This window comes from Pholcus phalangioides, unplaced genomic scaffold, assembly GCF_987345545.1.
Source record: "Pholcus phalangioides strain wild (caught in Gottingen) unplaced genomic scaffold, Ppha-v1.0 ptg000030l_1, whole genome shotgun sequence".
Classification (NCBI taxonomy): Eukaryota; Metazoa; Arthropoda; class Arachnida; order Araneae; family Pholcidae; genus Pholcus; species Pholcus phalangioides.
The window spans coordinates 6,260,985-6,278,170 of record NW_028301620.1 but is presented as its reverse complement, the minus strand read 5'-3'; the positions used below and the strand labels follow the sequence as shown (position 1 = coordinate 6,278,170).

The 17,186-nt window shown below is 35.8% G+C and overlaps 1 protein-coding gene and 1 pseudogene across 4 annotated transcripts in view; both read left to right on the top strand.

The window, feature by feature from the left end:
* LOC149067496 (choline-phosphate cytidylyltransferase A-like) overlaps nucleotides 1-7,909 on the top strand; it is a 35,653-nt gene extending 27,744 nt beyond the window's left edge. For all 3 annotated transcript variants that reach the window (XM_089252724.1, XM_089252723.1, XM_089252725.1), the window contains exons 8-9: nucleotides 5,732-5,878; nucleotides 7,079-7,909. In XM_089252724.1, the coding sequence (XP_089108850.1) occupies nucleotides 5,732-5,878; nucleotides 7,079-7,309 (378 nt within the window). In that variant the 3' untranslated portion in view covers nucleotides 7,310-7,909. The remainder of the gene's footprint in view (nucleotides 1-5,731; nucleotides 5,879-7,078) is intronic.
* Nucleotides 7,910-12,496: 4,587 nt separating this feature from the next.
* On the top strand, nucleotides 12,497-14,541 carry LOC149067495 (uncharacterized; annotated as a pseudogene). Its single transcript, XR_016195353.1, has one exon. The product of XR_016195353.1 is annotated as an uncharacterized LOC149067495 (transcript).
* The last annotated feature ends 2,645 nt before the right edge of the window (nucleotides 14,542-17,186 follow it).

Below are 17,186 nucleotides of genomic sequence, written 5' to 3'. Positions count from 1 at the left end.
CAAAACACAGGTAATAGCTAATGTTGACCACTTCTTCCCACGAATCTACAGAGAGGCTATTGAAATATACAAGCACAAAAACAGCTATAATAGAAGAGAAGAAACTTTGAAATTGAGCAGATCCTGGACACCAGCTCTCAGAAGAACAAGAACCTTCCCCTTCAAGGTCCAGCAACAGAATGATGACAACAGCCAATCAGATAACTCCACATCTCTCGGCCAATCAGGTTCTACCAGCATAACAACTGTTTACAATACGCTGCCAGCCATAGAATCAACTGACCAATCGCAAAACAATAGTGTAGTTCAAGCCACTTATGTGCATAAATACAACCTGAGACTCCGGAAAACTTGACTTTGATCCAGTTTATCAATTCTCCTGATGATGCCAACCACTAGTGTTGGGGAAACGTTGAGAACAAACTCAAACGGACGACGGTCTTCGAACCCGAAAAAACAATTTGTATCAAATGATGGCCGCGAAAACCTTATAGACAATCTATTGGATGCTTTCACTTACTGCACCAATTTTCTCATTGTAGCAACTAGTGTTTGTATAAAATGTAAAAACAATCACAAGAACTACAGGGACATTCCATTTGTAAATTTTTAATTTTCATTTGTTTCATTTTTTGATGCTCTTAAATATTGTACCAAATCTTCAGGTTCATTTAGAGCAGTGGTTCTCAAACTTGTGGCACCCACAGCTCCTTTTCCCAATTCATAATTCATCTGCGGCTCCTCAGAATAGTTTAGTAGATATTTTCACTTATAAAAGAACCACTCCAAAACTTAAATAGGCACACAAATTAGTATCTCCAGCTCACCATGACGTCCCTGATCAAGGTTGCCAGCACCTCAAGGAGCCCGATGCATACTTTGATATTCTCTCAATTTATTCATCAGTGCAAGTGAACGAGAAAAAGAGGCATATAAGTGAAATTCAAGAAAAAGTTTCACTAAAATATATATATATATATATATATATATATGTGTGTGTAACATGAAAAGACATTGATAGACAAATATATTAAAGTATTTGTAAGCATATAGGTAACTTTTCCACGTTTGAGAAGCATATGGACCGCCTTGATTTGCCAAAGGGGAAAATTTCTCAAAACAGCAGCATTACTGCACAGCAAAACAGTTAATCTTTCATTTTTTTTCACCATAACACAGTTAACCCTTGAAAGCTAGAGTTTTGTCCTGCAACATTCTATACAATAGTTCTGTCTCAATGCATTTAAAAGGTCTTTTGGCTTGAGTCTTTCATTAAATTTGGCAAATTACATTCCCATTTTTCCATACCGCCTTTTTCAATGCTTAGACTTTCACCGCTCATAATACAAGTTAATAACAAAGACGAAAACATGCCACCTTTCTAAAACAATTGCTTTCGGTTGTGAATTTTTATTTCTATCATCATTCCCTCATGACATCAATTAAAATAGTCCCTTTAAAGTTGCATTGTGAAGCAGTATGGTTTATAAATACAAAGTGCAACCGATCTAAAAGTTTAACGTATGGGATAATGGCGCACTTTAGTAATACTGAAAAAGCAGACATGCATGAATGAAATTCATGTCTGAGTAATGAATGTATAAATGAAATGCATGTCTGAGTAATGAATGTATAAATGAAATGCATGTCTGCTTTTTCAGTATTACTAAGGTGGACCATTATCTTGTATGTTACAACTGTTAGAACGGTTGTACACTGGAATAACTTCACAGGACTGGCGTCTGCCTTTTATTCACTGTGATGCAGATTTGCATACTGTTTCCTCTTCCCCATGTTACATTTGCATGCATGGTGATCTTTTTCTCCCAATAAATGTCAACAGGAATGCCATTTTAATGTTTGCAAAGAGTCCGTTTCGAGATGCGTGTTTGCATTTCATATTGAACCATGCATTCTTTGACGTTTGTATTGGTGTGTGCTATCACCTCTCAAAGTTTTTCCTATCTATTCTGAATCACCCTGTATGTATCTAAACTATATCAAAAATGTAGCAATCCAATAAGAGTGATTAAAATAGCCAATAATTATGATAAAAATATAAATATACTGTCTGTATAAAAATTATGGTTGTCTCATCTAAGTATGGATATCTTCTTCATTTGCCCTGATATATTGTATTTCTTTTGAAACGTGCCAGTCATGTTAGAATTAATGACTCCCGGAGGTAAGCTATTCCATTTATTCACAACTCTATTACATATCTGCCAACTTTGTAGAGTTAGAATTGGGGAGCTTTTTTATTCAGATCCAAATTCTGCATATAATTCTGATGCTGGCTGTTCTGTGAATTGTCTTTCTTTCCCCCCCCCCCTCCAAATGAAATACTTTCTTTGTTATTTGACGCAATGGTGACAATTTACTTTACGCTTGTAACGTCATTTCGGAGGATTTAAAACGAAAGCATGTCTTTATTCCAAGCAAATTCTTTGGGAACAATTTTCCCCTAGAATTAGAGATTTTTTACAACCACGGCAGAAATTCAGGAGATATAAAAATTATTCGGGAGACCGGGAGATGGAGTAAAAATTCTGGAAACGTGGCAGCTATGCTGTTAGAGAAAAACTCCCTGTATGTGACATTACAATGTAGAATTGTCCCTTACCAATCGATACTGGTGTCTCCTTGACGAAGCAGTTGATTGGCCATGTATTTATAACTCATGGTCCATTTTACCCATCCTTTTGAAAGTTTTAAACACTTTGGTCATATCCCCTCAACACCTACTTTCTTCCAATGCAAATATTTTCAAAAAAAATCAAGTCTCTGTTCACAGCTTAATCAAGTATGCCATCAAGAGCATGCCTGGCTCTTCTCTGCACTCCCTAGACCAGTGTTTCCCAATGTGGGCAATGGGGTGGTTCTGGAGGGGGGGGATAGAAGCTACGAGTATAACAAAGGATCCTATGGGATAGCTTGAGTCTGGGCGATGAGGCAAAAAAATTTCTGAAGAGAGGCAATGGAACAAAAAGCTTTGGAAACTATGTCCTAAACCAAGTCAATGTCCCTCTGTGAGTATGGTCTCCAAAACCTAACGACATACTCCAGTCCAGAATGAACTAAGCCCTGGAAAAGTGGTAGGATCACTTTGAGAGAATGCAGAGAGATCTTTTTCAGAAGGAAAATGAACATTCTGTATAGATAGGCTTCACTCAACAGAGTGATGATGCATATTCTAGTCACACTGAGGTGTACAGAATGCAAAAGAACTCCCAAAAGGAACCCATTGCAACATTCCAAGGAATCCCATCCTTGTGTTTCCTTACTGATTGATTCCTATAATTGATGAACCTATCCGATAGTAAGTAAGCTGCAAACAGCTATATATAGCCCGAGAAGAGAATAATAATACGTGCTCTTTTTAGTATAGACATAGACTTGGTTTAAGGGGTGCAGAGAAGAGCTACGTGTGTCCTTATTGGCACACAGGGCTTGAGTTATGAAGAGAGACTTCATTTTTTGAATATGTTTACATTGGATGAATGCAGGTGTCGAGGAGATATGATCGAAGTGTTCAAAATTTTCAATGGGATGGATAGGATGCACCATGAACTTTTAGTACACCGCCAATCGACTGCTTTTACAAGGGGACACCAGTATCGATTGGTGAGGGACAGTGCAAGGCTATGGTGTCGCAGGGAATTTTTCTCTAATAGGGTTGTTAATAAATGAAATAGCTTACCCCCGGAGGTAGTAAATTGTAACACAATTGACACGTTTAAAAAGAAATACGATAAACATGTTGGGGTAAATCGAGAAGCTATCCATTCTTAGAATAAGACAACCATAAGTATTCTTTATGGGCGTTGTATAATATTTTATCATGTGTATATATTGTTTATAATTTGTGTTAATTGCATTTTTAATTGGGTTGCTGTATTTTTGAAATATATGACAACCATATTTTTATGGGCATCTTTTTATCAGCCACCTCGTTGGGCATTTTGTCTGTTGTGGCGTTGTATTTGTATATGTATTTAGTACAAAAATGTAGCTTCTTCATTGATAATCTTTTCTGACTGAAATTTTTGGAGTAAAAGAATATAGAAATTTTCGATGACTCCTAACTGAGAAATGCATTCCCAAATGAGTCGCATAAATGAAAAGTCCTATTATAGAAAGCTGTATAAATGAAAAAAGAACTATTGTTATTTTCCTATATCTTTGGCTGGGAATACAGAAGGACTTCAATAATATCTTTGAATCTGTTTAATTAAATATCTTTGACTGGAAGAACTTAAGTCCCTAGGGGTCACAAAGTGTTTGTATTTATGTGTTTTTATGTTTGTACCTATGTGTATGTTTGTATTTATGTCTGTTTTTGTGATTTGTTTATTTAAAAAAAAAATTGTTTCATAACTGAGAGAAACCTATGTAAGAGGGTACATATAAGTGAGAGAATACTGTGTATTAGATTTTGTTTGGTAAAAACCTCCCCAAGTTTCTTCAGTTTTATTTCATTTCATTTTTCAAATGTTAACTGTGACAACTAGCCCATCCCGGTTTGTTCAGCGTGGATATTTTTAATAAGTGTTTAAATTAAATTTTCTGTCATGAATATATAGGCCATTGAAAATTGTTAATATAGGGGACTAGACTGCCACACTTTGGCACATTATTTTCAAACTTTTTCCTTCCGTCAATTTTTACCATAAAATTTCACTAAATTCATTTTTAGTAAATAATTAAAAAAGTTAGTAAATAAAAATTTAAAATTTCACTAAATTTATTCATTACCACTGTTGCAAAATTTATTTAGATCTCCACAGAATGATACTTCTTCACATCTACACGATCCATAATTTGTGTTATACTACTTAGTGTCAGAGCAATGGACAAAATTGCCTAAGCTCTTCCCTCTTGGGGCACCAACGATTGATGATGATGAAATATCAGATAAATTTTATTACTTTATCTTCTTTTCTTACTGTAATCATGAAAGATTGATTTTTGAAAACTCAAAAATGCTCCAAGGTACAAGGGATCTTGTACCTTGAAGCATGCACTGTTGTATCTTGAGACGGTAAAATTACAAAGGTAGAAAAAATACAAATGTTACAAGGAAAATAATACAGTTGATGCTCGTTATAACAAACCCCTTCATTCCATGGAAAACGGACCTTATATTGGGAGGTCATTGTATCAAACATTTGAAAAAATTAAAGTTTGGCTTTTCTGGAAAATTTTGTATTGTGTTGATGGAGTTAAAAAAAATGTATTTCATTTGTTCCATTTGTTCATATGGTTACTATTTTTGAAAAATATCAACGTTTTTCCATGATGCTTGGTCACTTGGTACAATTTATCAGGATAATGCATTGATTATAATTGCAAAATATAGTTCACTAAACTTGAAACGTTCTAAAGAAAGACAGCACAAACAAGAACACAATTTCTTTACTTTATGTACCTACTTGCAAAATCTTTGTCAATGGCATAGACAAAGCTTAAAATACGTTCAGTTGTAAGGTTATGTGTATTTCTAATCTCTTGCATCTTGCACTCCAAAAACATCAGCTGGAAAGCAATACTGTCAAAACTATTTCAAGTGTTTCAAGGTTTACTATAATCAAAGGGTACAACTGTTTTCCTTACACACTTTCTCCTCTCCCCCCCCCCTCCCACTTTAACATATTTTTAATTTACTAGAGTGTGTTATGCTTTTTAATTAATTTTTTTTCAAAAAAGACTAAATAAGTAATCTTGATTTCAGGAAAAGAAATTCTTATTCCAAAACAAAATGGACAAAATCAAGGACAAACTTGAAGGAAAAAAACACGAATTTGTACACAAGTGGGAAGAGAAATCGAGGGAGTTCATCAATAATTTTTTAGAGCTCTTCGGTAAAGATGGAAGGCTGGTGAGCATGTTATATTTATTGTCATACACAGAAAGATATTGTCCCTGAATTATATTATAGGGTTCCCAACAACCTGGAAAGTCTGCAAAATGAAAAATGGTCAGGAATATATGCAGATATTTGATAAAAGTCTGGAAAAAAATCTGAAGGTAGGAGGGCAATTAACCTTGGATCAGTGCTTGGTCAAAGATGATATTTTATAAGGCCCTTTTAATTGGGAAAATTAAGTGAGTTTAGGTGAGGGAAATGACAATGCAGGTGATACTAGGTACCTCATATTAGTCTTTTTGAATAATTTTTATTTCCAAAAAAGAAAGAAATCATAAACAATTTGTTTTGTAATTTGTTAACATATACATGTCAGATATATTCTGGGGTGTGACAAATTTGAACTTTCCCAACTTAGAGAATCATGTAGGGCGTTCTAGTTCAAATGAGACCAAATTCAGACAACAGACACATCAGGTGATGCACTCATGATTTATTGAATAAAAGTATTTGTAAAACCGTTGCCCAAATAGACTATCTACATTGTTTAATTTGCCCCTCTTGGCATTTGAAAAACCCTGTTTTCCTGGGACAGAAAGCAGTGATTTTGTCCATTAATCTCTAGAACATGCCAAAGAGCACTGTCTTTCAGATGGTTATGGGATGTTCATTCCACAAATAGAAAGCTTTGTGGAGTACTTTTTTGTTGCTCTCTTTTGTCTAATGCTACTAACCATGGCCATGTTTACTTCTTATCTTCGACGAAAGCCTTTTGAAGATTGTACACCAATCTGTTGTGTTTTTTCACTACATCTTTTGAATGTAATAAAGGTGCACTGGATTTCTGGATGTACGCATCCCTTCGGGAATGCTTTGAAATCCCCCTTTTTGGAGATGTGAAGTGAGTCTTTTCCAGTCTGCCAATGTGTTTCTCATTCAGGGACTCCCATCAAGTCATAAACATAGTCTGGTTCCCACAATTCTATATAATTTAACGCAGTGCAAGTGTCACATATTTTCAATGTGCTATTATATGACTTTTGATATGTTCTTGGCACAAAAAAAAACTTTTTCAACAAAGATGTCATTCAACATTTATAGTCATGATATCACTAATGTTTAAACACTGTCCGCATTTAAATTTCATTGATTTGCACTGTACATATGTATGCTGGGTATATTGGGTAATCAAGGATTTTAATTTTCTCTTAGAATACATTCTGGCAAGAGAGCAAAGGACGTTTGCGACAAGCCTTGTCACCTGCCAGCACACCTCCGGGAAGCCCGATCCACAGGAGGGCACATTCCGCATCGCCTCCACCAAAGTACCGTAAGGTGGACGATTACTCGTGCTGGGATACGTCCTCCTCCTCCTCCTCCTCATCATCATCAGAAGAAGATGAGACAAAGAATTTTGAGCAGGAACAGGAAGTGACCTGGTAGCAGGGGGCCTCTTGGGTTGTTCTGGTGGAAATAAGAAATTGATGGACGGAATATTAAAAAAAAAAATTTTTTTTTCTTCTTCTGGCCATGTTTGCCATCTTTTTAGTCAGTGAAGCTTTGTTATATTCGAAATGAAATCAGTTATTTATATGGAGGAAAAAAAAGAAAACTTTATTGAACATATAAATCTTTGATGTAGTCAGTTGCAAATGTTTAAAATGCAATATTTTTCATAATGTTGTTTGCTTGAAAGATATTTTTTATTATTATTTTCGCTGCCAAAAGTTACATTGAAAAACAAAATATATCCCATAGCTACTTTTCTTGGGGGTAAAAAAAAAGTCATCAGAGCAGCTTTTCTCTCGTTACCTTTTATTTTTGTTTTAAGCAACGGAAATAAAAAGATTCATGTTTTTCTATGGACACCAAAGTATGTTACGAGTATTTTGTACGCTCGAATCCTTTGAATATGTTCCTTTGTACTGACACAAGCTGGATGAAACCTGGTTTATTTATTACTTTGTCTCCGTAGCCCTTCCCTGTGAAAATCTGGCTTTCTACCTCCTGGTAACCACTTAATTAAACATGTTTTTTCCCCAATGTGATTTTTTCTGCATTAAATCTGCTTATTTATTAACACTGATGTGTTCATTAAAAAAAGTTGATGAAATGGTTTTTTTTTCCCCAAACACTTGAGGAGCATAACTTACCACTACAGTGCTCAATTACTCAATTACCTGAATAACTCCACATTAATTATTCTCATGATTTGCTTAATACTAAATTCAATGAGAAATCTCACTAACTCGACACAGGATAGCTAAATCCCTCTTAAGTCAACTACGATTCATGATGTGCTGTCACAACTAATTTTTTGAAAATGCCTGTGGATTGGCCAGTTAATCATTTTTTAGGACATTTCTCTCGTATATTTCAACAATTCTTTGTTTCATTGTTTTTGTTGTTTTTTTTTCATTTTTTTAGTCAAAAATACTGTCTTGCGGGTTAAGGTTACTTTCCATTTTTTAGAGCCGGGAAACTGGACCTGCGGACTACAAAAGTCACCGATAAGCGTAGATGATATCTGAAATTTTTGAGAGAGATGATTGAATAAGTTAAAAAGGTCTCTTTTCTTTTGGAATTGACATTCCTAAGTTTAAAAAATTAGCGTTTGCCTTACTTTCAGCAGTTGCAGCATTGCTCATTCGCAAATAACTGATATTTTGATACACTTATGTTTTTTTTATCATAGTTCGGGATTATTCAGAAACTTTTCATGGGAAATTACTGATCATTTTTTTAAAATTAATTTATAGATGGTGAAATGGAATTGTTCAACTAAGTATAAGTGCATGTATATGGCTTAAATAATGTTTCAAAATTGGGAGGGAGAGATCAAAATGTAAAACCTCACTAACTTGACATCTGCTTAACTCGGCACGCGCATCGATACTTTTTGTGTGTCAAGTATCAAGGTCATGCTGTAATAGCTATCATACCCACCTGGGCCCCACCCCACCCCATATACTGGCAGCATTGAAAAAGTAACAAACTATTGTAAAGGCAGAAACCACATTAAGTAACCAAGGTAACCATTCCATAAGTCATTGTTGAGGCCAAGAAACCATTTTTGCCCAGCAGTACTTTTTGCCCGTTTCTGGTATTTGCCAAACTCTGAAGATTTTTTCAAGTAGCCTATCATTCAAGTCAGGTCCTATTTGGTACATATATGTTAAATTTTTGGCGCCAATCAGTTTGAAATTCAAGATTTGTATAGAGAAAACACACACACAAAATAAATTTTTTATATATAGATTAATAGATTGTAAATGCGCGCGGGTACATGTGATGGGTGTTTTTTTAATACTGACAATTATTTGTTCCCCAGTGACACAGGTCATGTAACTTTTACAGGTTTCCTGATGTAGTCACGAACATTACATAAAACAAGTTGCAAGTCATCAGATGTCCTTTGAATTGTTTGTTTGTTGATACTGCAGAATGCCATAAGCTGCTCAGAAACAAATGGAACAAAACAAAATACAGTTCATGCTGCTCAATGTGATCACATCAGGGTGCTCATGGTTTCTGATGACAATTGATAACTAATGTGGAACCTTGTTCATACGACGTTCAAGAGGCTGAGTCAAAAGGCTGTATAAATGTATAAGTCGAATCGAGACTTACTGAGACTTTTTTAAAGGACTTCTCTCCGCACCCCACAGACATACAAAATAGTATAAAATTCAATGCGTTCAATTGCATCTCTAATTCTGTTATTAAAAAAATATAATTTCAATCATTCAGGGGAAAAAATAAAATCACATTTCAAATCACCTAAAGAAATAAAATTTAGTAGAACATTACCTTTTTTGGGACCATGAAATTTAGTAAAAAATTGCAACAAAATCTTCTTGACTTGCAAAAGTCATTGACTCATTTTTTTGGCAGTAGATGATTTGCAACCAGCATCATGGTCTTTGATTGTCTTTCAGCAGCGAGTTTGCAGTGGTGGTCAAGAACATTGGGAGAAAGGTGGCAAACTTTGCACAGCTTGCAGATGTTAAGACTATAAATCTGCCTCTCCCTAGAGACTAGGTCAATGCGAGTGAACTAGATAGCATGTGAGTGAACAAAAGAATGCGAATGACCAAAAAGAGTGATCTTGATGATGCAGAGCATGTGCAACCATATGAATGACCAGATCAGCGAGCGACAAAGAGAATGACCCATAATCAGGTACAAGTAGAGTTTAGACATTGAGGGTGGGGGAAAGTGAAAAGATTCATACTTAGGGTTTTTTCTGAAATGTGTTTTTCTTTCACATACCACTTGCCAAAAGATTCAAGTTTAAAGTAACCATGTTTTATTTATAAAAGTTCTGCAAAAAACACTTTTTAGCGAATTGTTGCTGAAACTATCGGATGTCATCAAGAAAAATGATAGAGTAAAAAATAAAATAAATTTCCTCCATATGTGAAAATGTTAAAAAAGTTGATTATTTATACATTCACATTAAAAAGTTATGCAAGCCTGTAAAAAAACTGGCAAATTACAGAAAAATTTTATTTTAACGATTTAATATTTTATTAATTATATGGTTATATTATTGACTGCGTAATAATTACACATGATTCCTTGTGAAAAACTAATATGGAAAAGTGTTTTCCGTTTTAGGATTGGACGAACATTTAGAGTTTTATTGAATTTTTGTGCCATGTTATTTATGTCACTTACATGCCACACAAAAAAATGGAAATAAATTTTTCCACTAATAGCTGGTTGTTACTTCTAGAAAATTAACTGAAATATTCAATCCCATTAGAAGCCAAGTTGTTCTTTTGCAATTGCTGCTTTTTCTCTTTGTGTTGTGGGACGTTGAAACAATTGTTTCACCAAATCGACACTTTTTTTTGTTAAAATATGGTAATTTTCTCTCCTTCACGGTAAAACGTAATCTTTTCAGGGAAGGTGCATACGTTGCATAGTGTTTTACTGCATGATCATTTTTCTTATTCTGTCTCTTTTGAATTAGATCACCAATATAAATAATATATAATATGATTGATTCTGCATGGAAGTCGGTCACGAATGCCACAATTCCGAACTACTTCCATCATGTTGGTTTTTGTTCTGAGTCTTTGGAAAACAAAAATTTCTCTGAAGATTCCTCTCAGATTACGTGGGAGAGAAAGCATAAATAATGCTCCGGGAGATTGAATTGAGGATGAGTTTGTGAACATTGACTCTGATATTGTAACTTCAGGACTTTTAGAAGACAATGATATTCTAGAATTGATCAACAAAAGAGCAAGTGCTTCATGTTCCAAAGAAATATAATTGGAAAGTTCAGATGAATAAGAAGCATCTGCACCATCTCGGAATGATGCATTAAAAGCTGTAGATGTGATACGTCGATTCCTATGCATGCAGGAATAGTGTAGAAGAATTGTTTTCTCTTTGGAAAGAAAAACAAATATACTTGATTATTTTTCATGAGGTAATTTTTATGTTTTGATTCTATTATGAAACAACCCTGAATTAAAATTAATGATAATTAACATTTTATTTAATGGAATTGTTTGAATGTATATAATTACATACACAAAAATATAGCAAAACTGGTAACTTGACATACACTTAAGGCGACATGTTTGTCTATACTTTTGCGGTGTCGAGTTACAGAGAGTCCACTGTATATATAAGAATAGAAATTTTGATTTCATTTTCAATTATTTCATTATTGAAGGAGCAATATTTATACTTTAAAGATTGGCAATTAATAAATGCTGATCTCAAATATCTGAACAGTATTTTTAACGTCTCTAGTGAAATATACAGGGTGAGCCAAAAGTCAGTTAACATTTGAAAGTTCAATGCTTAACAACGGAATAATAAGGCACAGAGAGGGATAAAAAGTGACATGCATGCTGAACAGATTTTATTAAAAAAATTACTAAAACAACCAACATATATGGTACTGCTTCTGATAACAAATGTGAGAATCATTGCAACATATACATTAGCAAAGATTAATTAATACTGTATATTAATTAGAGATGGAATAAAAATCTCTTTCCAGCCATTCAATTTTTGTAATTTAACGTTTCAACCTCCATGCTGTTCCAGCATTTGTTGTTTTATTACTCTGTGTACATTAGTACGTGAATTTTTAAATATTAAAACTTTTGGATCACCCGGTATTTTGCGCAATTGATTGACTGGGATTCCAAGCAGCCTATGTTGGGTGATCATATAACCTTCATCTGCCGGAACATTCGTGTATTTTACTTAATTTGTGCGCTCCCGATTTTTTTATTCAAAATTTCTGGATTTTTTCCGTATTTTCAACTAATCGTACTTGAGTTTTTATTCGCGCTGAATTTAAAGAATTTCCTACAAGAAATACATATTAATCCACTGCGGTGTACAGTAGCACAATTTCCCGTCATTAGCGATTTTAGTGATGACTGGCAACTCTTGGATAAAACAGTCAGCTTACGCCTCGGCAATTTTATCCATTATTATCCGATCACGTTTGACACCTTTCAGGCGAAAGTGGTAGCGTCCCGTGTTTTTTCGATAATATATGGTCAGCTAAATCTGATGCAGTTGTAGAGCATAATCTAGTAGTTCCATTGGTCTAAAGTTTTGAAGTTCAGTTTGTTAGGTGCCGGTTGTTGGCAACGATAGTTGGTCATTCTTTAGGTTGGTTGCAAAGTGGCGCAAGGTAGTTTTTGAAGTTGCCGTTGAATACGATTTACGTTTTTTAAGTTTGAAATCCAATTTTTTGCGAAAGATGGCTGGCAAAAAGAAGGCAGTGAAGAAAGTAAAGGCCGCTAAGGAAGTCGTCGATACTCAGAAGGAAGAAGCAGAACAAGTGGCTGTTGATGAAGCTGGCGAGGATAGTGACGCCGCCGTTGAAGAGAAACCGGCAACTAGGAAACGTGGTCGTCCAGCTAAATCGGCTAAGAAAGCAACCGATAACGATGATAACTCTGGACGGAAAAGGCGCGGGAGACCCGCTAAAGCAGCTGCCAAGGCAGACAGTGACCAGGACGACGCCGACGAGGATGATGCTGTCGTGAAAACCAATCCGAAAAAGCGCGGGCGCCAGGCGGCGATGACAAAAGCTAAGGATGACGAGCCTGACGATTCCGAACTCGAGGAGGAGGACAGTGAGGATGATGCCGGTTCGGATTCAGATTACGAATCCAAGTTACCACCAAAGCGGAAGGCCGGAGGCCGTCAGACAAAAAAGAAAAAGGACGAAGAAAATGGCAGTGAAGAACAGGAGGAGGAGGATGAGATTTTGCCGTCCAAGAAACGCGGTGGTGGTGGTCGCCAAGCCAAGAAGTCCAAGAAGGATGACTCCGAGGCCGACAACGATGCCGAAGACGACGATGAGGAGGAAGAGGACGAGCCTAAGGCCAGCAAGTCTAGCAGGAGCAAACCAGCTGCTGGGAAGAAGGGTAGCAACAAGGCAGCTGCAGCCGCCTCCAAGAACGTCACCAAAGAATTCAGCATCGTCCTGGAGCACTGCAAGTCTTGAGGCGTCTTCAAGAGACACGCACTTGCAGTCCAGGCCGCCCTCGAGGAAGCTTATCCAGGTACACTGACTTTCGTCTTGAATCCAGAGAAGCCTCGTCGAGGGAGCTTTGAATGTGTGTTTCGTAACAGAGACGGTGCAAGTGTGGTCTTGTGGAGCGGTATCGACCGGGGCCCACCAAGGAAGCTGAAGTTTCCCAACAATCCGCAAGTCATTGTGGATTTGCTGAGAAAAGAACTTGGTTAATTTTTTTTTTTCTCCTTTCTTTCTCTTTATCTGATTTTTTCATGGTGTTATTGAGTGTTTATCTCATGTGTTCATCTGTGTTTATATTTCATGTAGATGTTCCTAAGTATTCAAGCAGTAATAGTTATGCCAAATTTGTAATATGAGGGTCTTTTTTCATGTTAATTTGGGTATGTATATATTTGCCAACTGTCTTTGGTATTATTCTGTGATAACTATATTATAGCATAGTCATTTTTTAGTCAGGGAAGACCAACTGTAACGTTGAAATTCCGTGGAATTTCCACAGTGACATAATAATGCGTATAGATTTTCCTATATTGGATGAGCTCATAATTCAATATTCAGCAGTGTGTGTTCTTAGTCAGCTTTATTTCGAGAGAGTTCCTATATAAATTTTATCTGAGGCACATCCACATTCAAACACCCAATTTCTTTGCTTTACATTATACTTGTAGTGAATTTCGGTGGTGTCGGACGTCTTGAACAAAAATTTTTTAGCTTTAGCTGCTTGTGACGTTCACATGACTTGAAATTACTGATGTCGTGTACATAAGTATATATATTTTGATACAAAGTCTCGTTATAGTTTCATTATTGATCATAGTTTTCAGTTGGGAAACCTTTTTTTGTCTATTTTTAAAAGAACCATATCAAATTTTTGACAGTCGAGACATTGTACAAATTCATGTATTCAGTTGGCAAATATATACACGTGTGACGTATTAAGTATGTGTAATGGAAAAATTGTGCTGCGTGCATTAACACCGTTTTTTAACTTTTATGACGGAAAAGAAGGTAAATTTTCAATATGCCTTTTATTCCTGATGTTTCTAGTTAAATAGATATGGCAAGTGCTCGTGGCTGTTATTTGACCTCATTTGATTTCTTTTTGTTGTAATTCATTGAACGTTTTAATAAAATGTTTCCTATTGTAGTTTGGTTTACAATTTAGGTTTTTTCTATATTAGGTTTATATATGTTGGTCTTACAGATGTAGTCTATATTTAAAATCCTACCACAATGCTCTTTCATTTTTGATGGAGAAATGGGAATTTTTTTTATGGTAATGTCTTCAGTTACAACTCTGGATTTAAAAGAAATAATGAATTAGCACTAGCAGAAAGAAATCTATCCGTGAACATTGACTTGTGCATGGAAAAAATGAACTCTGAACGTATGTGAGGAATGTCAAGTTTAGACGCATTGCAGACAGTCATATTTTTATTGTTGAACCTTTTAATCTGCATCCAATATACCAGGGTTCTGACGAGAAGAAAAACGTGTTTGGTTGATTTTTGATGGGACCATAGATTTTAGTTCTGATTTATATTTCTATCTATAGGAAAAGATAAATGTGTATCAAATTGTGTTTCACAGAATTCTCAATCTCTTTTGATTGTGTTTTCTCCAGAAAAATGTACAGGAAATTCCCGATTGTCCTTCAATATGATACAAAAACTGAGTAAAATAACCAGGCAAAATCACGGGTGCCCGATTGTTTTTTCCTAAGGAAGCAAGTATGGTCTTTCGCTCAAGAAAAACTATCCAAAATGTTTTCCTTTACTTCTGCCATGTTGAAAGATGTAGTGACATCAAAACATTTTGGCTCCTTCGGACTCCAATTTAAAGTGCTGATACCGATTTTCAGGATTTGTCCTGCTGTGGCAAATTATTGATAAAAAGTTGCAGATGGTGTGAAGTGCTACTGTAATTCACTGGATTAAAATCAATTCGGGGTGGGGGGGAAACTAATGCAAGAAGTGTTCATGAAAGTTAAAGATCTAGAATATGGTAAATCGAGGAGAGGGAAAGATTTTGATTAGTCGTCTCTTTTGAGAATTTTTCTTTTCGTGCTGGTAAGTAGACACCAAGGAACCTTTTTCTCATATTTTGCTATTGCATAATACACCTTTCTATATTGGTTAATTTGTTATAATTTATTGACAAACCCTTGGTTGACTGGCACAGTGATTCCAGCAAGTATTAATGCATTTAATCAATGAAATTTTCATAAAAGCAATGGGTTTTACACAACTTTATATTCTATACATGAATTCTAATAATAGAGTTAAACCTTTAACTCTACATCTCCAAAAGTATCGAGCATTTCCAATTGAGCGGATGTCAAGTTGGTGAGGTATTTTTTTTATTGAAAGTTTCAAAATATGGTGAAAAAACAATTGTATTGAAATATATTTGTAAATGAGCAGTGCAATTGCCTAAAAATAAGGGAAAATTAACTTGAGATTTCGATCTCAAAATATTTTTTAGCTTATTCAACTATCTCTTGCTCCAATTTCAGATACCCTCACTTATATGTGACCTATCTCCAAGGAAGTATTTTGATCTATAAATGACAAAAACAAAGAATCATCTAAATACCAGAGAAATGAAAATTTATAAAATAGCCAATCCCGTGGGGAATTTTAAAAAAAAGATAGCACATCGTGAATCGTAGTTGAGAACATACGGCCGTATTCACCAACACAGTTTCAACTGCGATCGACACGGATTGGTTAAAATCCTTAATTTAACCAATCCGTTTCGATCTTCAATCCTTCCACCTGCGATTGCAGTTGAAACTTTGTTGGTGAATACGGCCGTAAGAGACTCTCTCTCCATTGAATTTTTTATTGTGGCAATTCATAAGAATTGATGCCAGATTAGTGGGGTTCTACTTTATTCACAAGCACCAAAGCGAAACTTTGATATAACGGAAATAAAAATTAAATGTTGAAAACGTCCACCCTGAGAAGTTACTGATAACAGGATGGACCCCACCAAATGCATATCTTTCTCAAGGGGTGACGAGATGAGGGTGAAGGTGAATTTTGAAAAAAATATTAAAGAGTGAGGGAAAAGGGCTACGAGGTCAAAAGTATCCAACTAATTTTTCGTGTGTGAACCGATGAAGCTAGGGAAGTGTGTTTTGGTGCACGTGCTTGAAATTTTTTCCTGCCAACAGACTGCTGATGAGTGAGGAAGTGTGAGTGCCACCAGATTTCTGTTGTTGACAAAACATTGGAAAACTTGAATAATGCTACTGCATCAATTTATGTGAAAAGCGGAAACTATTTGCAAGCCTTCGGGGAGACAGAAATGGGCACCACACCAATAAAGGAGTTGTACAACCGTTTCAAAGGTGGCAAACATCGATGGAGCGTGAAGAACGTTCTAGTAGGTGCCCAACGTTGAGAAATGAGATTGTTGCTAGCCAAGTGAGGACTTGGGTGATGCAGGATGCTCACCAGGGCCGTAACTAGATGCTTTGTCATCCGAGCAAGCCAGCATTTTGGCACTCCTTGTAATGTAGAAGAAGCAGTAAAAGGGTGAATTTGGTGCCCCCTTCTGGTTCAGATCCCCCCCCCCTTAGTTGCGGCCCTCTGGATCACAATTGGAGAACGATGACTATAGTGGCTTGGCTCATCACAGGTGTGCACCACATGGCCCAATCATCACAGAGTACTACCAAGAGGTTCTGTGTCACAATTGGCAACTCCATCACGATTAACCCTTTAAGTACCAATTAGAAATTACCAGGGCTCCCACTTGTCCTATTTTTTTATAAAATTTGTGTAA